Here is a 14,735-nt window from a genome sequence, read left to right on the forward strand (position 1 = left end):
ATAGCCGTGATATTGAGCTTCCACAGCTGGCCTCTCTTTGCCCATAATCAACATTACACAATGACTGTTCACATAGGTCTATCTGACAGGCCGCAAGAAGGATTTTCTTCAGCCCTTTTGTACAGCTGATTGGTGCAAAGGCATAGGTAATTCTTGCAGAAGACGGCCTTAACTGTTGAGTATCCTCTGTGTGCCCAATTAGCATAAGTAGGCTGACTCTTTCACACCGAATGAGCTGACAGGCATAATGATGAGTTAGACTTCTGTGGTTAATTTTCTTTCACTAAGGTAGTGCTCATGGCAATCTGTTTTTTGCATTTCTGGTTTCTGCTCTCTGACTCCAACAAACATAACTTTGACAGCAAAGCAGAACTTCATGTTGGCAGCCGCAGATCACAGAAATATCCAGGGTAGAGCCTGGGTGCTGAGGGGAGCATACTTAAAATGGTTTTGCGCCTTTGTTTAAGGGCCCAGTAAGTGCTTTCTAAAAGGGAGCAAGCCCTACTAGTGCACCATATGCTCTGTTCCCAGCATCAGACCTACAGCTGATTCTGGGGGGGCTTGGCCCTAGTTATGCCCCATCTAGGGTATGTGTACACTGCAATTAAAAACCTGCAGCTGGCCTGTGCCAGCTGACTTGGGCTAAGGGGCTGTTTAATTATAGTGTAGATACTTGGGCTCAGGCTGGAGCCCGTGAGGTGGGAGCTCCCAAAGCTTGGCCTGCAGCCCAAGCCCAAATGTCTACACTACAATTAAACAGCCCCTTAGCCTGAGCCCACAACCCAAGTCAGCTGGTACAAGCCAGCCATGGGTGTTTTATTGCAATGTAGAGATACCTCTAGTCACTCCTCACTCAGCATACCGTGTTAGCTTATGCCCTCTTGTGCTCCTGAAGTGCAAGCCTCAACACCCGTCTGCTCCCATAGCACTTGCACAAGAGAAGGCAGGGTGGGTTATCTGTGCCCTCTCACCACTCTTGTGCACCCATGCTGGAGAGCCAGAACCTAGCAATGAATAGCACCTATACTGTTGTGATATAATAAAGACTTTGGTTGGGTTACTGTCAACCCAAAGCAGTTTAATTAAATAATAATGCTTAGCTCTTACTGCGCATTTCAACTCTTTTCAAAGGAAGGTGAGTATCGTTTCTGGGGCACAGAGAGGTGACGTGGCTTTGCCTAAGGAACAGCAAAGCAGGAAGAGAAACCAGGTCTCCTGACTCCCAGTCTAATGCCTTATCCACAATACCTTCCATTTCTCCACCTATCCCCAGTGGCACAGGGAACTTGTCTTCAAGCCAGCCAGCATCATCCTGCAATATATGCAGGACATGAGTGGTAACACCCCTTAAAATGTGATACCTTAGATGACTATCTTCCAAAGCTTAAGGCCTGAGTCATTGGGGTGTCCTCACCATCTTTACGTACCTCACGGACTCCACATACTTAAAGTGATAATCATTTTGTTGGTCTAATTCTATTTAATCAGTTATGTAAGAATATTGCTCCTGTGTCTGTGCATGGGCGAGGTAGGCTAGAGGCAGCAGCTTCTTTAACATCTCCACGCCTTCTGTGCACAGACTGGTACTGCTGGGTACAGAAATGATTAAGAGTGTCTGATAAAATTCCTCTTCCTGCACAGTTATCAGCAGGTAGAGAGGAAAGAACATCTTACTATTATTGTGTTAAGTGACTACTTGTAAGTATGTTTTAGTACAAGCTGTAATTTGTATGTGTGCCAAAACCAAACAGTGTGGAAATAAAATTGGTAAATGATCTAATCTATCATGTAGCTCAGTGAAACATGAGGCGATTTATATAAAGGGTTTAATGACTTTCTTCATCTCTCTTCTTAGGAAGACAACGCATCTGGCAAAATTTTGAGAAGGCTCAAGGCTTTAAAGAAGGCTCGTCTAAATAAAGGAGGGTTAAAGTGACATTGCAGTTACTTAATCCTGTGCTTTCCTTCCATGTGACTCGAGCAAGACTGAGGTACAGCTTTTCTTTTTCCTAGGGCACAGATTACACTGCTCCTAGCATCCTCCAGCAGCAGTTCTGTACATCAGAGTAGCTATGGAAATTAAACAAAGCAGTGGCAAGCATTTTACAGCAGGGCTGCAAGGTAAAGGTCAGGCATTTCCAAATCACAGTGAAAACTTTGCTGGCTGAAAAATGAATCCAAGGAAAATTCAGCTTTTGGACTGAGCCTTGAACCAAGAAGGACTGCATCATATCCTACCGAAGCTGTTCGAAGTGATCTGAAAGCTTTTGGATTTATTCAAAGTAGTTATTGAGCTATCAGTCTGATGTGTGCCCATCAGTGTTTTCAGGGCAGCAAACCAGAACCTGAAAGTTAAAGAAGTGTCAAATGTATTGCATTTGTTTGCACTCCATTGAAAATGGACTCCTTGCTTTGTATGTGTACAGTTTACAGCTTTAATTAGCAAGACTTTTTTATCTTACAGATAAGGATTTAAAATTGCTCGCTGGAGATTAAAAGCCAATTGGCTTTTAATTTTACTTCTGATTTTGCATAGAAGCAGCAGTATATTATATATATATATATATATATATATATATATATATATATATATATATATATATATATATATATATATATATATATGATGGAAAATTTGGTTTGTAAGTCATTTCCACATTGATCTTTGGACCTCTGGCAATTTTTGTTCAGGTTATCACAATTCTGTTATGTCCAGGATTGTATTCCACTGGAACAGCTTGCTAAACCAAATGGAAATGTGATCACTCTGTGGACTATGACAACAAGCTATATGAATGGCGGAGGTCTTGGAAACCACCGATATACCAGGTGGAATCGTGAGGACAGCGGAGAGGACTATGGGCGGGCTGAGTGCTATGGAGAAGATGAGGAGGGCAGGAAGCGCAGGCTGACCCCGTTGGAGAAGCTAACCCAGGATATGTCCCAGGATGAAAAGGTGGTGAAGGAATTAACTCTGGGGAAGAGGATTGGATTCTATCGAGTCAGAGGGGAAATAGGGAGTGGAAATTTCTCACAAGTGAAGCTTGGAATTCATTCTCTAACCAAAGGTAGGCGATGCTATTTGCAACACGTTATGATTGTGGTGGTGCTGTGTATATATATGGTGCAGGGTTCTTTGGAATGAAAGGCACTGTGTGAGTCCTACATACCTATACAGTTGTGGCAACATGTATTTATAGGCAGGGACACAGGTAAATGCTTAGGACTAGATTATCCCTTTCCTTTGAACAGGGGAAGGATCATTTCCCTATCTAGCACCTCCTGTGCCAGATTCAAGGAAAATTGCAGTCTCTGTGTTCCAGGGCTTGCACAGGCTGCATCCCTTGGCTTCCAACCACCACAGATAGAATGAAGCCTTGGGCCTGCCCCCACATCACACAATAAAGCTCATTAAAGGGTGGTTCTGTGTGCACATACCCCTGAATTCCTTGGCGCACTTGGAGGGGTTGTGCCTCTCCCCAGGGTCCTCAGCCACATGGCAGCCTGCACTTATGGGATCCGGCATGCCAGACTGAGGCTCAGACCACTCCAAGTGTGGCTCACTTCGCCCTATCATCCCAGATGCGACAGCCTGAACTTAGTAGTCACCTCAGCAGATCGTTCCACAAATCACGAGTGATCCATCCGACCAGATGTCATAGAATCATAGAATCATAGAATATCAGGGTTGGAAGGGACCCCAGAAGGTCATCTAGTCCAACCCCCTGCTCGAAGCAGGACCAATTCCCAGTTAAATCATCCCAGCCAGGGCTTTGTCAAGCCTGACCTTAAAAACCTCTAAGGAAGGAGATTCTACCACCTCCCTAGGTAACGCATTCCAGTGTTTCACCACCCTCTTAGTGAAAAAGTTTTTCCTAATATCCAATCTAAACCTCCCCCACTGCAACTTGAGACCATTACTCCTCGTTCTGTCATCTGCTACCATTGAGAACAGTCTAGAGCCATCCTCTTTGGAACCCCCTTTCAGGTAGTTGAAAGCAGCTATCAAATCCCCCCTCATTCTTCTCTTCTGCAGACTAAACAATCCCAGCTCTCTCAGCCTCTCCTCATAAGTCATGTGTTCTAGACCCCTAATCATTTTTGTTGCCCTTCGCTGGACTCTCTCCAATTTATCCACATCCTTCTTGTAGTGTGGGGCCCAAAACTGGACACAGTACTCCAGATGAGGCCTCACCAATGTCGAATAGAGGGGAACGATCACGTCCCTCGATCTGCTCGCTATGCCCCTACTTATACATCCCTACTTATACATCATACATTCCATCTTCCAAAGGTGGGGGTTTCCCCAGGTCGATCTGTTCTTCACCCGGAGCAACAGAAAGTGCCCAATGTTCTGCTCCTTCCAGAAACACAGCCCCAGCTCAATCACGGATGCATTCCTGCTACCTTGTGGGGGGGAACCACCTGTTGTATGCCTTTCCCCTGATCCCTCTCATGTGCAAGGGCCCACTCAAGGTCCCCTGAGATGGGGCAGAGATAATTCTGCTGGCACCAGCGTGGCCTTGACAACACTGATACACCACGCTCCTGATCCTTGCCACTCCTCCCCAACCTGATCACACAGGACCACGGTTGTCTTCATCACCCCGACCTCATAGAATCATAGAATATCAGGGTTGGAAGAGACCTCAGGAGATCATCTAGTCCAACCCCATGCTCAAAGCAGGATCAATACCCAATTTTTGCCCCAGATCCCTAAATGGCACCCTCAAGTATTGAACTCACAACCCTGGGTTTAGCAGGCCAATGCTCAAACCACTGAGCTATCCCTCCAGTTCCTCCGCCTCACGGCCTGGAAGCTTCATGGCTGAACCCCATGGAGCTTCTGTGCTCTAAACAGGTAAGGGAGATCCTCCTCGGCAGCAGGAAACCCTCCACTAGAGCCACATATCTGGCAAAGTGGAACAGGTTTACTTGCTGGTGTGACCAGCATTGTACATCCCCACTTCAGGTGTGTATACCTTCATCCTAGAATACCTTCTGCACCTGAAACAGCAAAGCTTGGCAGTGTCATCCATAAAGATACACCTTGCAGCTATCTCGGCTTTCCACCCAGGAGCATCTGGACGTGGGACCTTAACTTGGTCCTCTCCAAATTAATGGGGCCCCCGTTTGAACCACTGGCGACTTACTTCCTTCTCTACCTGTCATGGAAAGTAGCCTTCCTGCTCGCCCTTATCTCCGACCCACCTTATACGGTTTTCCACAGGGATACGGTACAACTCAGGCCTCACCCGGCCTTTCTTCCTAAGGTTGTGTCACATATTCCTGCCTGTTTTTTATCCTAAGCCTCATGCCAATAGCCAAGAGCAGAGGCTGCACTTTCTGGATGTTTGGCAGGCGCTAGCCTTCTACATCGAGCTCACTAAGCCGTTCAGGAAATTGAACCAGCTGTTCATAGTGGTGGCAGACCGGACGAAAGGTCTCCTGGGCTCTTCTCAAAGAATATCTTCGTGGATCGCATCCTGGATCATGTGCTACGAACTGGCCAAGATACCGGCCCCGGCACTTACGGCACACTCCACAAGGGCACAAGCCTCGTCGTCAGTGTTCCTGGCCCAGTTCCCGATACAAGAAATCTGTAGGGCAGCAACTTGGTCCTCAGTGCATACGTTCACTTCTTATTATGCCATCATCCAGCATGCCAGAGATGATGCAGCATTCAGTAGAGCGGTGCTCCAGTCAGTGACTCCATAACTCCGACCCCACCGCCTAGGTAGACCTTAGGAGTCACCTAATTGGAATCGAAATGAACAATCACTCAAAGAAGAAAAAACAGTTACTCACCTTCTCGTAACTGTTGTTCTTTGAGATGTGTTGCTCGTATCTATTCTAATACCCACCCACCCTCCTACCCCTCTGTCAGAGTCGCTGGCAAGAAGGAACTGAGGAAGCGCCGGGAGCTACTAAGGGAAAACTTTCTGACGCCCGTGCATTCAGCGCACGCGCACCTAATTGTTCTCCTTAGCCACTGAGGACAGGACACAAAGCAATGGGCTTAAATTGCCACAAGGGCGATTTTAGGTTAGACATTAGGAAAAACTTCCTAACTGTAAGGGTAGTTAAGCTGTGGAAGCTCCATCAAAGGAGGTTTCAAAGAACAGGTTGGACAAACTTGTCAGCGATGATCTAGCTAATACTTAGTCCTATCTCAGAGCAGGGGACTGGACAAGATGACCTGTCGAGGTCCCTTCCAGTCCTACCTTTCTATGATTGTGCTTGTTGCAATGCTGAACATAGAGGAAGGTATGGTCTTTGTCTCAAAGAGCCTACACCTTGAGACACAGGCAATGGCTTCCTCAAGGCCCCAGGGGTGCTCAACTCCTCCCCCCCACCACCCGCTCCACTCTGCCCCAGGCCCCACCCCCACCCAACCCCTTTCCCCCAGTCCCCATCCCCTCCTCTTCCCGCCCAATTCTGCCCCCTCCTCCAAGCGCACCCCATCCCCGCTCCTCTCCCCCCCAGTGCCTCCTGCACACCACAGAACAGCTGATCGTGGAGGGTGGGAGGCACTGGGAGAAGTTGAGCGGCAGAGGCCCTGGGGGGTCCTAAGCACTCACTAATTTTTTTTCCATGGGTGCTCCAGCCCTGGAACACCCACAGAGTCAGCACCTATGCACTGAATAAAATGTCTTCATTGTGGTTCATCAAAGAGCACATAACCCCCTGTTAATGTAGATCTAAAACAGTCACTCAGAATGAGCAGTAGGGGCCAGATTAATCTGTAAACAAATCCTGCTTTTTTATGCTATTCCAGTGACACAAAGCTGCTGCTGTACTAAGTTTAACCAGGTTTCAGAGTAGCAGCCGTGTTAGTCTGTATCCGCAAAAAGAAAAGGAGGACTTGTGGCACCTTAGAGACTAATAAATCTATTTGAGCATAAGCTTTCGTGAGCTCACAAAAGCTCATGCTCAAATAAATTTGTTAGTCTCTAAGGTACCACAAGTCCTCCTTTTCTTTTTAAGTTTAACCAGGTTATCCATTTATTTATACAACGTGTTCACTGCGGTGAAGAAATGGGGGTCACAATGTACTGATGATACGTATGTAAGCATGGCTGCTTTCCATCACCAGAGTAGCACGAAGTAGCAGGAGCAGTTCATTGGTATAGTCCTACTTAGCAATAGGTACATGAACTGGTAGGTGGCTTCCGAGCACACTTACTGGATTGGGCCCCACATGTGAGTAAGGTAGACAAATGTCTATCTCCCTGGGCTTTGTGGATCACTCTGGGTTTCAGATGGAGACAGGCATCCAGCTGCCTGGAGTACGGTAGCAGTATGTATGGGCAGTGAGCACCTATTTTTGCTGTAAGCACCTACTTTGTTTGGTGGCAGCCAAGCAAGAATTTTGTGGCGCACAGTAGAGCCTAAATCTGGGACATAAGGGCCTAAGTACCTTTGTTTTCACTAGTTGAGTATTAAAGTTAGTTCTGTCCAGGTTATAACTTTACATTCTCCAGTCCTCAATCCACTAGGTAATCATTGTGGCTTCAAGCGGCTTCAGTGGAAAAAGCAGGAATTACAGCAATAGCTGGAGCATGGACAGCTACTGCACTGGAAATGGGCGGTGGAAACACCCCAGAGACAAGCTTGTTAAAAGCCTAACTGGTTGGGATGCAAACACCAGCAAAATCAATGATACTTGCTAGGGATCCATCACAGTCTCTTTCTGCTTATCGCTCTTTGTTTTGTCCATTGTCCATTCACAAGGGTGACTAACCCCTTTGGTATTTTGCACCTGCCTCAACAATGTATGTTATCATATGATCAGGTTGGTACAAGAGGCTAGAATCTTAGGGCTAAATTGACAAGGGGGGGTTAGGCACCTAACTGCCACTTCAGGCACCACTGGCATTCACAAAACCACCACTCAGCTGCTGCTACTCTCTGTAGGCACCTAAACTCCCTCAGGGCTGAATCCCTAAAGGGGCTTAGACTCAGCATTGCAACACCTAACTTTTAGATGCCCTGTGCCTAATGGAATCCACAGCCCTGAGTTTGTTGCCCAGCTCCCTATACAATGCATAGGGAGAGTTAGGTGCCTATAAATGGGATTCACAAAAGCCAGCATATTGAGCAGGGAGCCATCTAAGCTAATCAATAAGACATACTGTGGAGAGGGACGGGGGCCTAAGCCCCACCACGGAAATCTCCCTCGATTTGGGATTCATGCTGGAAACCCTCTCCTAAAGTTAGGCTAAACCCGATCAGTCCTTTCTCACAAAACCAAGGAGGTGGTGCCTTCCTTGAATGCAATAGCCCACTACTCAGAGCACTCACTCAGCATAGGGGAGACCCATGTTCAGACCCTTGCTGGGGAGCAGCAACTTGAACCCAGCTCTGCCACCTCTCCGCTAAATACCCAAACCACCAGGTTAGTGGGGTGTGGTTCTCTCATTCTTTCCTACTGTAGCTGTTCCACTTCGTATCAATTAGAGCAGGGGTTTGAACTTGGTTTTCCCCCATCATTGCTCAGTGGCCTAATCACTGAGCTATAGCATCATTTAACTTTGTTGTTGGCCCAATTACTATTTAAAGAGTCTTATTCACCCCTTATTCCCCCAGTCACTCCTCTTCTCACACCCTCTTTTGAGGACTATGCAGAATTTGAAAAAATGGATCATTATGGAAATTAAATCTGCCACTTTTGTAAGATAAGGTTACTTTAAGCTTGTCTGTGGTATCAGACAGCATCTAATCTTTGCTGCTGATGTAAATATCTGAAACAAAGCTTAGAATAGGCATGAAGGAATCACTTTGCAAAGCAACAAAGAAGCCAGGATGTACTTTAAGTGCAACTTTAGCCCCAGTCAATTAATTTTCTAATAGTTAATCTTCTTAAATTTTGAGTTAGGTCAAAAGTTAAAACCTTGAATCTTCATAATAGCTCCAAATCCTGTATGTAGGAACTCAGCACTTAGCAAGATGGATCCTAAGGTAACAGAAGTATCACAATTTTCTACATCTAGAAGCCCCTAGTTACTTCAATGGTAGCATGAGCAGGCCATTAGTTTGGTGGGGGAGGGGAGGTGCGGATGTGTGTGTTAATAAAGAAATCTGAAAAAACCACCTTTGTCTCAAATATTGCTATTATTGCAACATGCTTTAACTTCAGTTAAACATTTTAATATGTGTGGGTGAAATATCAGTCTAACAGATACAGATTTGTCACTGTACAGGTTAAGAAACCTCAACATTTTGCATCATTTATGTTTCCTAGTAATTTAAAATGCATAAAACCATCCAGATCTCAAAACTGTAATAATTAGTTAAGTTGATGCTTCTAAAAGATACTGCAATTTTAGCCCAACATATGAGGAATTTCTTTTAAGTGCACAGAACAAGTACATGCAACATGAGCCAGGGCAGGGCAAGCTTCCCCCCACTGCCCCATTAAGTCCTTTTTTGCTGAGCAGTCCAGCTGTGGTACTGGTGGTGGTTCAGTGATGTGGACACCTGCCCAGTCTGAATCAGCCAGAAATCACCAAATCATTTCACGTAAGCAACACACCAGTTATCCAGTGTTAACTTATAGTTAATAACAGCCTTGGCAGGTTTCAGCTTGGTGATCTAGATGTGAAAGGCTCCTTATCCTATTATTAATTGCCTGATCCATCCTGTCCCCAGTGAGGAAATATAATTATACATTACACTCACAAAAATGCAATTTAAAAATCCTAGTCTAGAGAATCCTGATTACTTTGGCATTTTACTGGGCAACAATTAAATCAACAGAAATACTGCCATATGCAAAGCTTACAGTATATTGTTTTTCATGACCAATATAAGTGTTCAGATACTATAGTGACTGATATTCTATTATAGCAGTTAAGATTGAAGTTTGCTTCTTATTATAAACTGATTTTTCAGCCTCTCTTACGACTTTAAAAAAAAGAAGTAACATCCCTCTGCACATTGCATGTGCCATATCTCATTACAGGATACACGTTTACTGAGAACACTGGTTAAAAAAAACAACAGAAAAGGCGTTTTAAAGCTGAAGTGCCTGATTCCTCTCTCACACTAGTGTAATTCAGACATAAACTCACTCAAGTTGCTGCAGTTACACAGTTGTAAAGTGAAAGAAGACTAAGCCCCACAGCGTTTTGAATATTTTCTGTCTTAACTTTTGAAAAACATCATTTTCTCTTTTGGGGGGTGGTTTTATTTTGGCTTCCCATACCTCCACACTTGCTTGGCTTATGAACGCCAAATGATCTTTTTTTGTTGTCCTAGCTGAGCAAAAGAACCTTTTAGGATTTTTTAACAGTTGGTGAAGACTAACATTATTTCCAATTTTAATAATGAGTGGAATTTCAAGAGGCAGAATATAATTAGAATTTGACCTGGACATCAGGGTAACACCAGGACTCTTACAAAAAGATCGTAAGAATTTTTATAAGCCAGTGCCACCTAACACCATGATGGCACATTGGTTCAGCAGGTGGAATTACTAACACCCCTTCTTGAAGCATGTAAGTGTTTTTGTGTTGGTCTCTCATCCAAATACTAACCTGATCTGACTACTTAATTTATGAGAACACATGAGCTCATAAGTAGAGTTACTTGAAAAATGCTCCTCCCCCCTGGAAAATGTTGACATTTCATCAAAATTTGTAACCCCCCCTATAGGATTGAAAATTAAAGAATGAACATTGTCAGCCAAAGAGAGCCAAAAAAAATCAGCTTTGTGGTGAAAAAAACCCAACATGTTTTAAGGAAAGCAGATTTCCCACAAAAAAATTTGTTTATTTGAACCCCCAATTTTCCATCAATACAAAAGTTCAGTGGAAAATTTTCAGCAAGCCCTATTCATAGGCCAACGTGATCTCTCTCCAGGATTCAGTAACATACATGCGGGCCCAGACCAACCTCTGACTCTGGTGTCCTCCCTGCTCCTTCCTTTCCTCGGTATTCCCTTTATTGCTGCGTGATTGATATTAAAGGAGATGTTGCTCAATGATAAGATACTGCTTCCCCTAAAAAGCAAACAATCAAATCAAGCAACATATCATGGGTCACATGTAGCAGATAGCTCTTCTGGTACCAGTGAAAGAAAATAGAACAAAAACCTCATGCATGGGGAAAGATGGAGGGTTTGCAAACCTTTAGAATATGTATGTATTCTATATATGTATAGCAAAGAGAAGAAGAAAAGGTCAGAGAGAGGGAAGGGCTTGGGGGCTTTAAAACATCTCTTGGAGTGGCTGGAGAGGGAATGCAGGAAGGAAAGGGCAGGGCCATGAGAAAGAGATGGAAATGAGGATCAAAAAGAGGAGAAAGGGATAAAAGGGCACAGGGAAAAATGGGAAGTCTTAGAGAGGGAAAGTGGTGTCGCTTCCCCTTGTTTTCAGACAATGGTAGAGTGAACTTTTTTTTATGAACATTGATTGAATCCTAATTGAAATTTACATGCGTGTGTCATAGGTTTTATACTAAAGTTGTGACATTCAGGAATCATGGTGAGAAATTTGTCTTTGTTTCCCTGCACCAGGCACCTGATACAGATCAGTGTTTCAAAAGATTCTTACCTCTGTCACATGGCAGAAATCAGTATCCACTGATTGTGGTCTCTAATCTTTATTTATTAGAAAGACTAGAAAACGACAATGAACATCGTTAACACCTGTTCTTTGTATATACTTCCATAATTTTTAATTTAAATACTGATGCAGTTTAGCATTTTTTTGTATCTCAGCCAATAAATGACTCCTGAGTGTGACTGCGTAATAGCCCCTAGTCCAAGTTTTCATGCAGCTGTTGATTTGGAAGTCATAGCATGGTGGCACGGTTCCACCAGAAGTGAATACTGCAGTATAAATGCTAATGATCCCCACCCACATTGCAGTGTGGGGGGCTGGTGAGGTTTGATTTTGCAATGCACAGCAGAGGATATTGTTCCAAGAAAACATATTAAAACCTGGGGCATAACTGATACTTGGGTGACATTCACCGAAGAACGTAAGGACTGTAGTAGGCCTCCACTGTAGCGGACTATGGTAGTTCTGCTCTACTGGATGTTGGCAGCTAGAGAGGGGACACACAGAGGGCCTCAGCACCCCTGAATGTAGCAAAGGTGGGCCCAGGGCCTGTTCTGAATTCACCATTGTGGACAGGACATTTAGGGGCAGGGTTACATAGATCCAGTGGACACAAACCCCTATGTTGGGATTGTGCAGAAGTCTCAGCCCCTAGTCCAGGCTAGGAATTGGAGTCACAGCTGAGGATAGGCTGCAGAGGGGCACTGTTTCCTTTCTGCCCCCCAGCCTTGCACAACACGACACTGATGCGCTCTTGTCTACTAAATACCATCTTTCTCAGGCCTGCCAGAACTGGGAGGAGGAAAGTGGAAGTAGAGCAGTGCAGACACAGCCTGGCAAACTGAATCCCCTTTTCTAAATCAGTGCACTCCACATGTATCCAAAGGTTGTATGCACCCAGACCTTGGCTACATTAGCAACAGGGTTCACTTACAACTTGCTTGAATGTGTCTCTAATAGTTTGTGGCTCATAATAGGATGGAGGACTGTAATTCCTTGGTCTAATTTCAGTTGTTGGGTTTGGTGTGTGGGTGCCAGGTAGTGCTGGTGGCCTGTGATTAAACAGGAGGTCAGACTAGGCAAACTCGTGGTCCTTTCTGGCCTTAACTTCTATGACTCTCTCCCTAAAGGCCTTTGAAAATAGGCATCATCCTGTGCACACAGAAAAGTAACATCTGCAAGACCTGCTGCACAACACATGCAACTGCGACCTGGACAGGCGGTGGGGCTTTTGTTGACATCGTCTTGGAACCCTGGGCCTGATGGTAAGCCCAGGGGGTCCAAAAAGGCCATTGTGTTGGAGGCTGCCACTGGGGATGCCATGCCATCGGTGTCTCCCTCCGTTGCTGGTCCAATCTGTGCCTACTGTGGCAGGAACAGAAGGAGTCCCCGTCAGAGTCGGATGAGACCCATCTCAACCGTGACGACCACGGTGGCGCCAAAGGTTATTGCGCTGGGAACCAACGATGCAGGGGAACGGTGCCGAGGTACCCTTGCTGGGAATCCATGAGCTCCTCTCACGGTGCTGGGGAAGGGGAGCATCGCCCCACTGGTGCCGGGGAGCCAAGCCTGGAACCTAGTGCCAGATAACAGTGTTTTGGCAACCATGATCGGGAGCGGCGCCGGGGCGAATGGTGCCGGACCGGCGATGGTGATCTCCTCAGCATGGCTGGCTTGCCTCTAGACAGTGCTGGATGATGCGGCACTGGAGGCTCATCCCTGACTGCCAGGGGCTGGGGTTCGATCATGGCAATGAGATCTCTGGCGGCTTCAGAAGTGTCCGGTGTGGAGGGCAGCTCTAGTTCCTCCACCTGGCACTGCTCTGGGGAGTCGCTGGACACCAGACTCAACAGTCCCCTCAGGGGAACCGAAGTCAATGGCACCAACTCCTGATGTTTGGGCACTAAATGCTCCTTCATGGGATGCACTGCCAGTCCTGCTGTCTTTGGCATGGGGAGCGCCCCCTGTTGGTCTTCCTATGCCACTTGTGCAGCACTGGTTAATGGGAGTGGTGCCGGGCTGAAGCTTGCAGTGCCGAGGAGCACCGGTGCTGAGGGTTTCTTAGACTAGAGTCCTTACTCGGCACCATGTCATGCGAGGCACTCTGTATGGACACGCTCGGTGCCGGGTCCTGACGATCAACGGCAGGCTGGGGATGAAGAACGGATTCCATCAGCAATTGTTTCAGTCAGAAGTCTCACTCCTTTTTCGTCCTGGGGTGGAAAGCTCTAGAGATTTTGCACTTGTCCGTTTGGTGCACCTCCTCCAGACACTTCAGACACGAGTGATGAGGGTCACTCGTTGACATAGATTTGCTGCAGGCTCCGCAGGGTTTGAACCCTTGGGCTCGTGGCATGCCCCAGAGCCCAGAGAGGGAAGGGTTAGGGATTGGGGAAAAAAAACCCATTCCCCAACCCTTATCACTATATACTAACTATTACTACTAACTAAGAACTAAACTACAATGATCAGAAATTACACTAAGGGAAGCACTTGCTAGGCAAGCGACCACAGTTCCAACAACTGTCACTAGTGGTAAGAATGAACTGAGGAGGAGCCGGGTCAGCAGGGGCATATATTCAGAGCCATGCAGGCACCACTCCAGGGGGCTCCACTGCTAAGGGAAAACTTTTTGACGACTGTGCATGCAGCGCACACACCCCTAACTGGAGTTTATGTGAGCAATCACTCAAAGAATTGAGATTTTAAAAAGTTTTCAGTTAAATGAGCATTGTTTTAAAGTAAGAGTGTCGATATAAATATTTGTTGTACTAATACATTCCAATACATTTTACTCTCCAGAAAAAGTAGCAATTAAGATTTTGGACAAGACCAAGTTGGACCAGAAGACTCAACGCTTACTGTCCCGTGAAATTTCCAGCATGGAGAAACTGCACCACCCAAACATTATCAGACTTTACGAAGTGGTGGAAACATTGTCAAAACTGCACCTTATGATGGAGTATGCAGGAGGTGGGGAACTCTTTGTTAAAATCAGCACAGAGGGAAAGTTAGCAGAAATGGAAAGTAAATTAATTTTCTCCCAGATTGCATCTGCTGTGAAGCACATGGTAAGTTGTTTTTCTGTAGGCCTAAATTACCCTGCATTACTTTAGCAGACTTCATGTATTTTTGTTTTGTGTTGCACCAAGTGAGAGTAGTGCTAATGAA

General features: G+C 45.6%; 1 protein-coding gene and 1 long non-coding RNA gene across 4 annotated transcripts in view; one reads left to right on the top strand and one right to left on the bottom strand.

Moving 5' to 3' along the window:
- The window catches only part of LOC311520801, a 31,123-nt gene extending 20,120 nt beyond the window's left edge, over positions 1-11,003 (bottom strand). Inside the window, exons 1-2 of the long non-coding RNA XR_014711700.1 lie at positions 10,897-11,003; positions 5,535-5,755 (exon numbers count right to left, since the gene is read on the bottom strand). This is a non-coding gene — a long non-coding RNA (uncharacterized lncRNA). The remainder of the gene's footprint in view (positions 1-5,534; positions 5,756-10,896) is intronic.
- Positions 1-14,735, top strand: part of NIM1K (NIM1 serine/threonine protein kinase) — an 87,136-nt gene that overhangs the window by 67,090 nt on the left and 5,311 nt on the right. Inside the window, exons 1-4 of one of the 3 annotated variants that reach the window (XM_084628591.1) lie at positions 1,641-1,698; positions 1,856-1,991; positions 2,692-3,068; positions 14,367-14,635. In XM_084628591.1, the coding sequence (XP_084484717.1) occupies positions 2,777-3,068; positions 14,367-14,635 (561 nt within the window). In that variant the 5' untranslated portion in view covers positions 1,641-1,698; positions 1,856-1,991; positions 2,692-2,776. Of the gene's footprint in view, positions 1-1,640; positions 1,699-1,855; positions 1,992-2,691; positions 3,069-14,366; positions 14,636-14,735 lie in introns of those variants that run through there. The other 2 variants (XM_084628592.1, XM_084628593.1) reach the window with 2 other exon arrangements.

Source organism: Lepidochelys olivacea, assembly GCF_965140295.1.
Source record: "Lepidochelys olivacea isolate rLepOli2 genome assembly, chromosome: 5".
NCBI lineage: Eukaryota > Metazoa > Chordata > Testudines > Cheloniidae > Lepidochelys > Lepidochelys olivacea.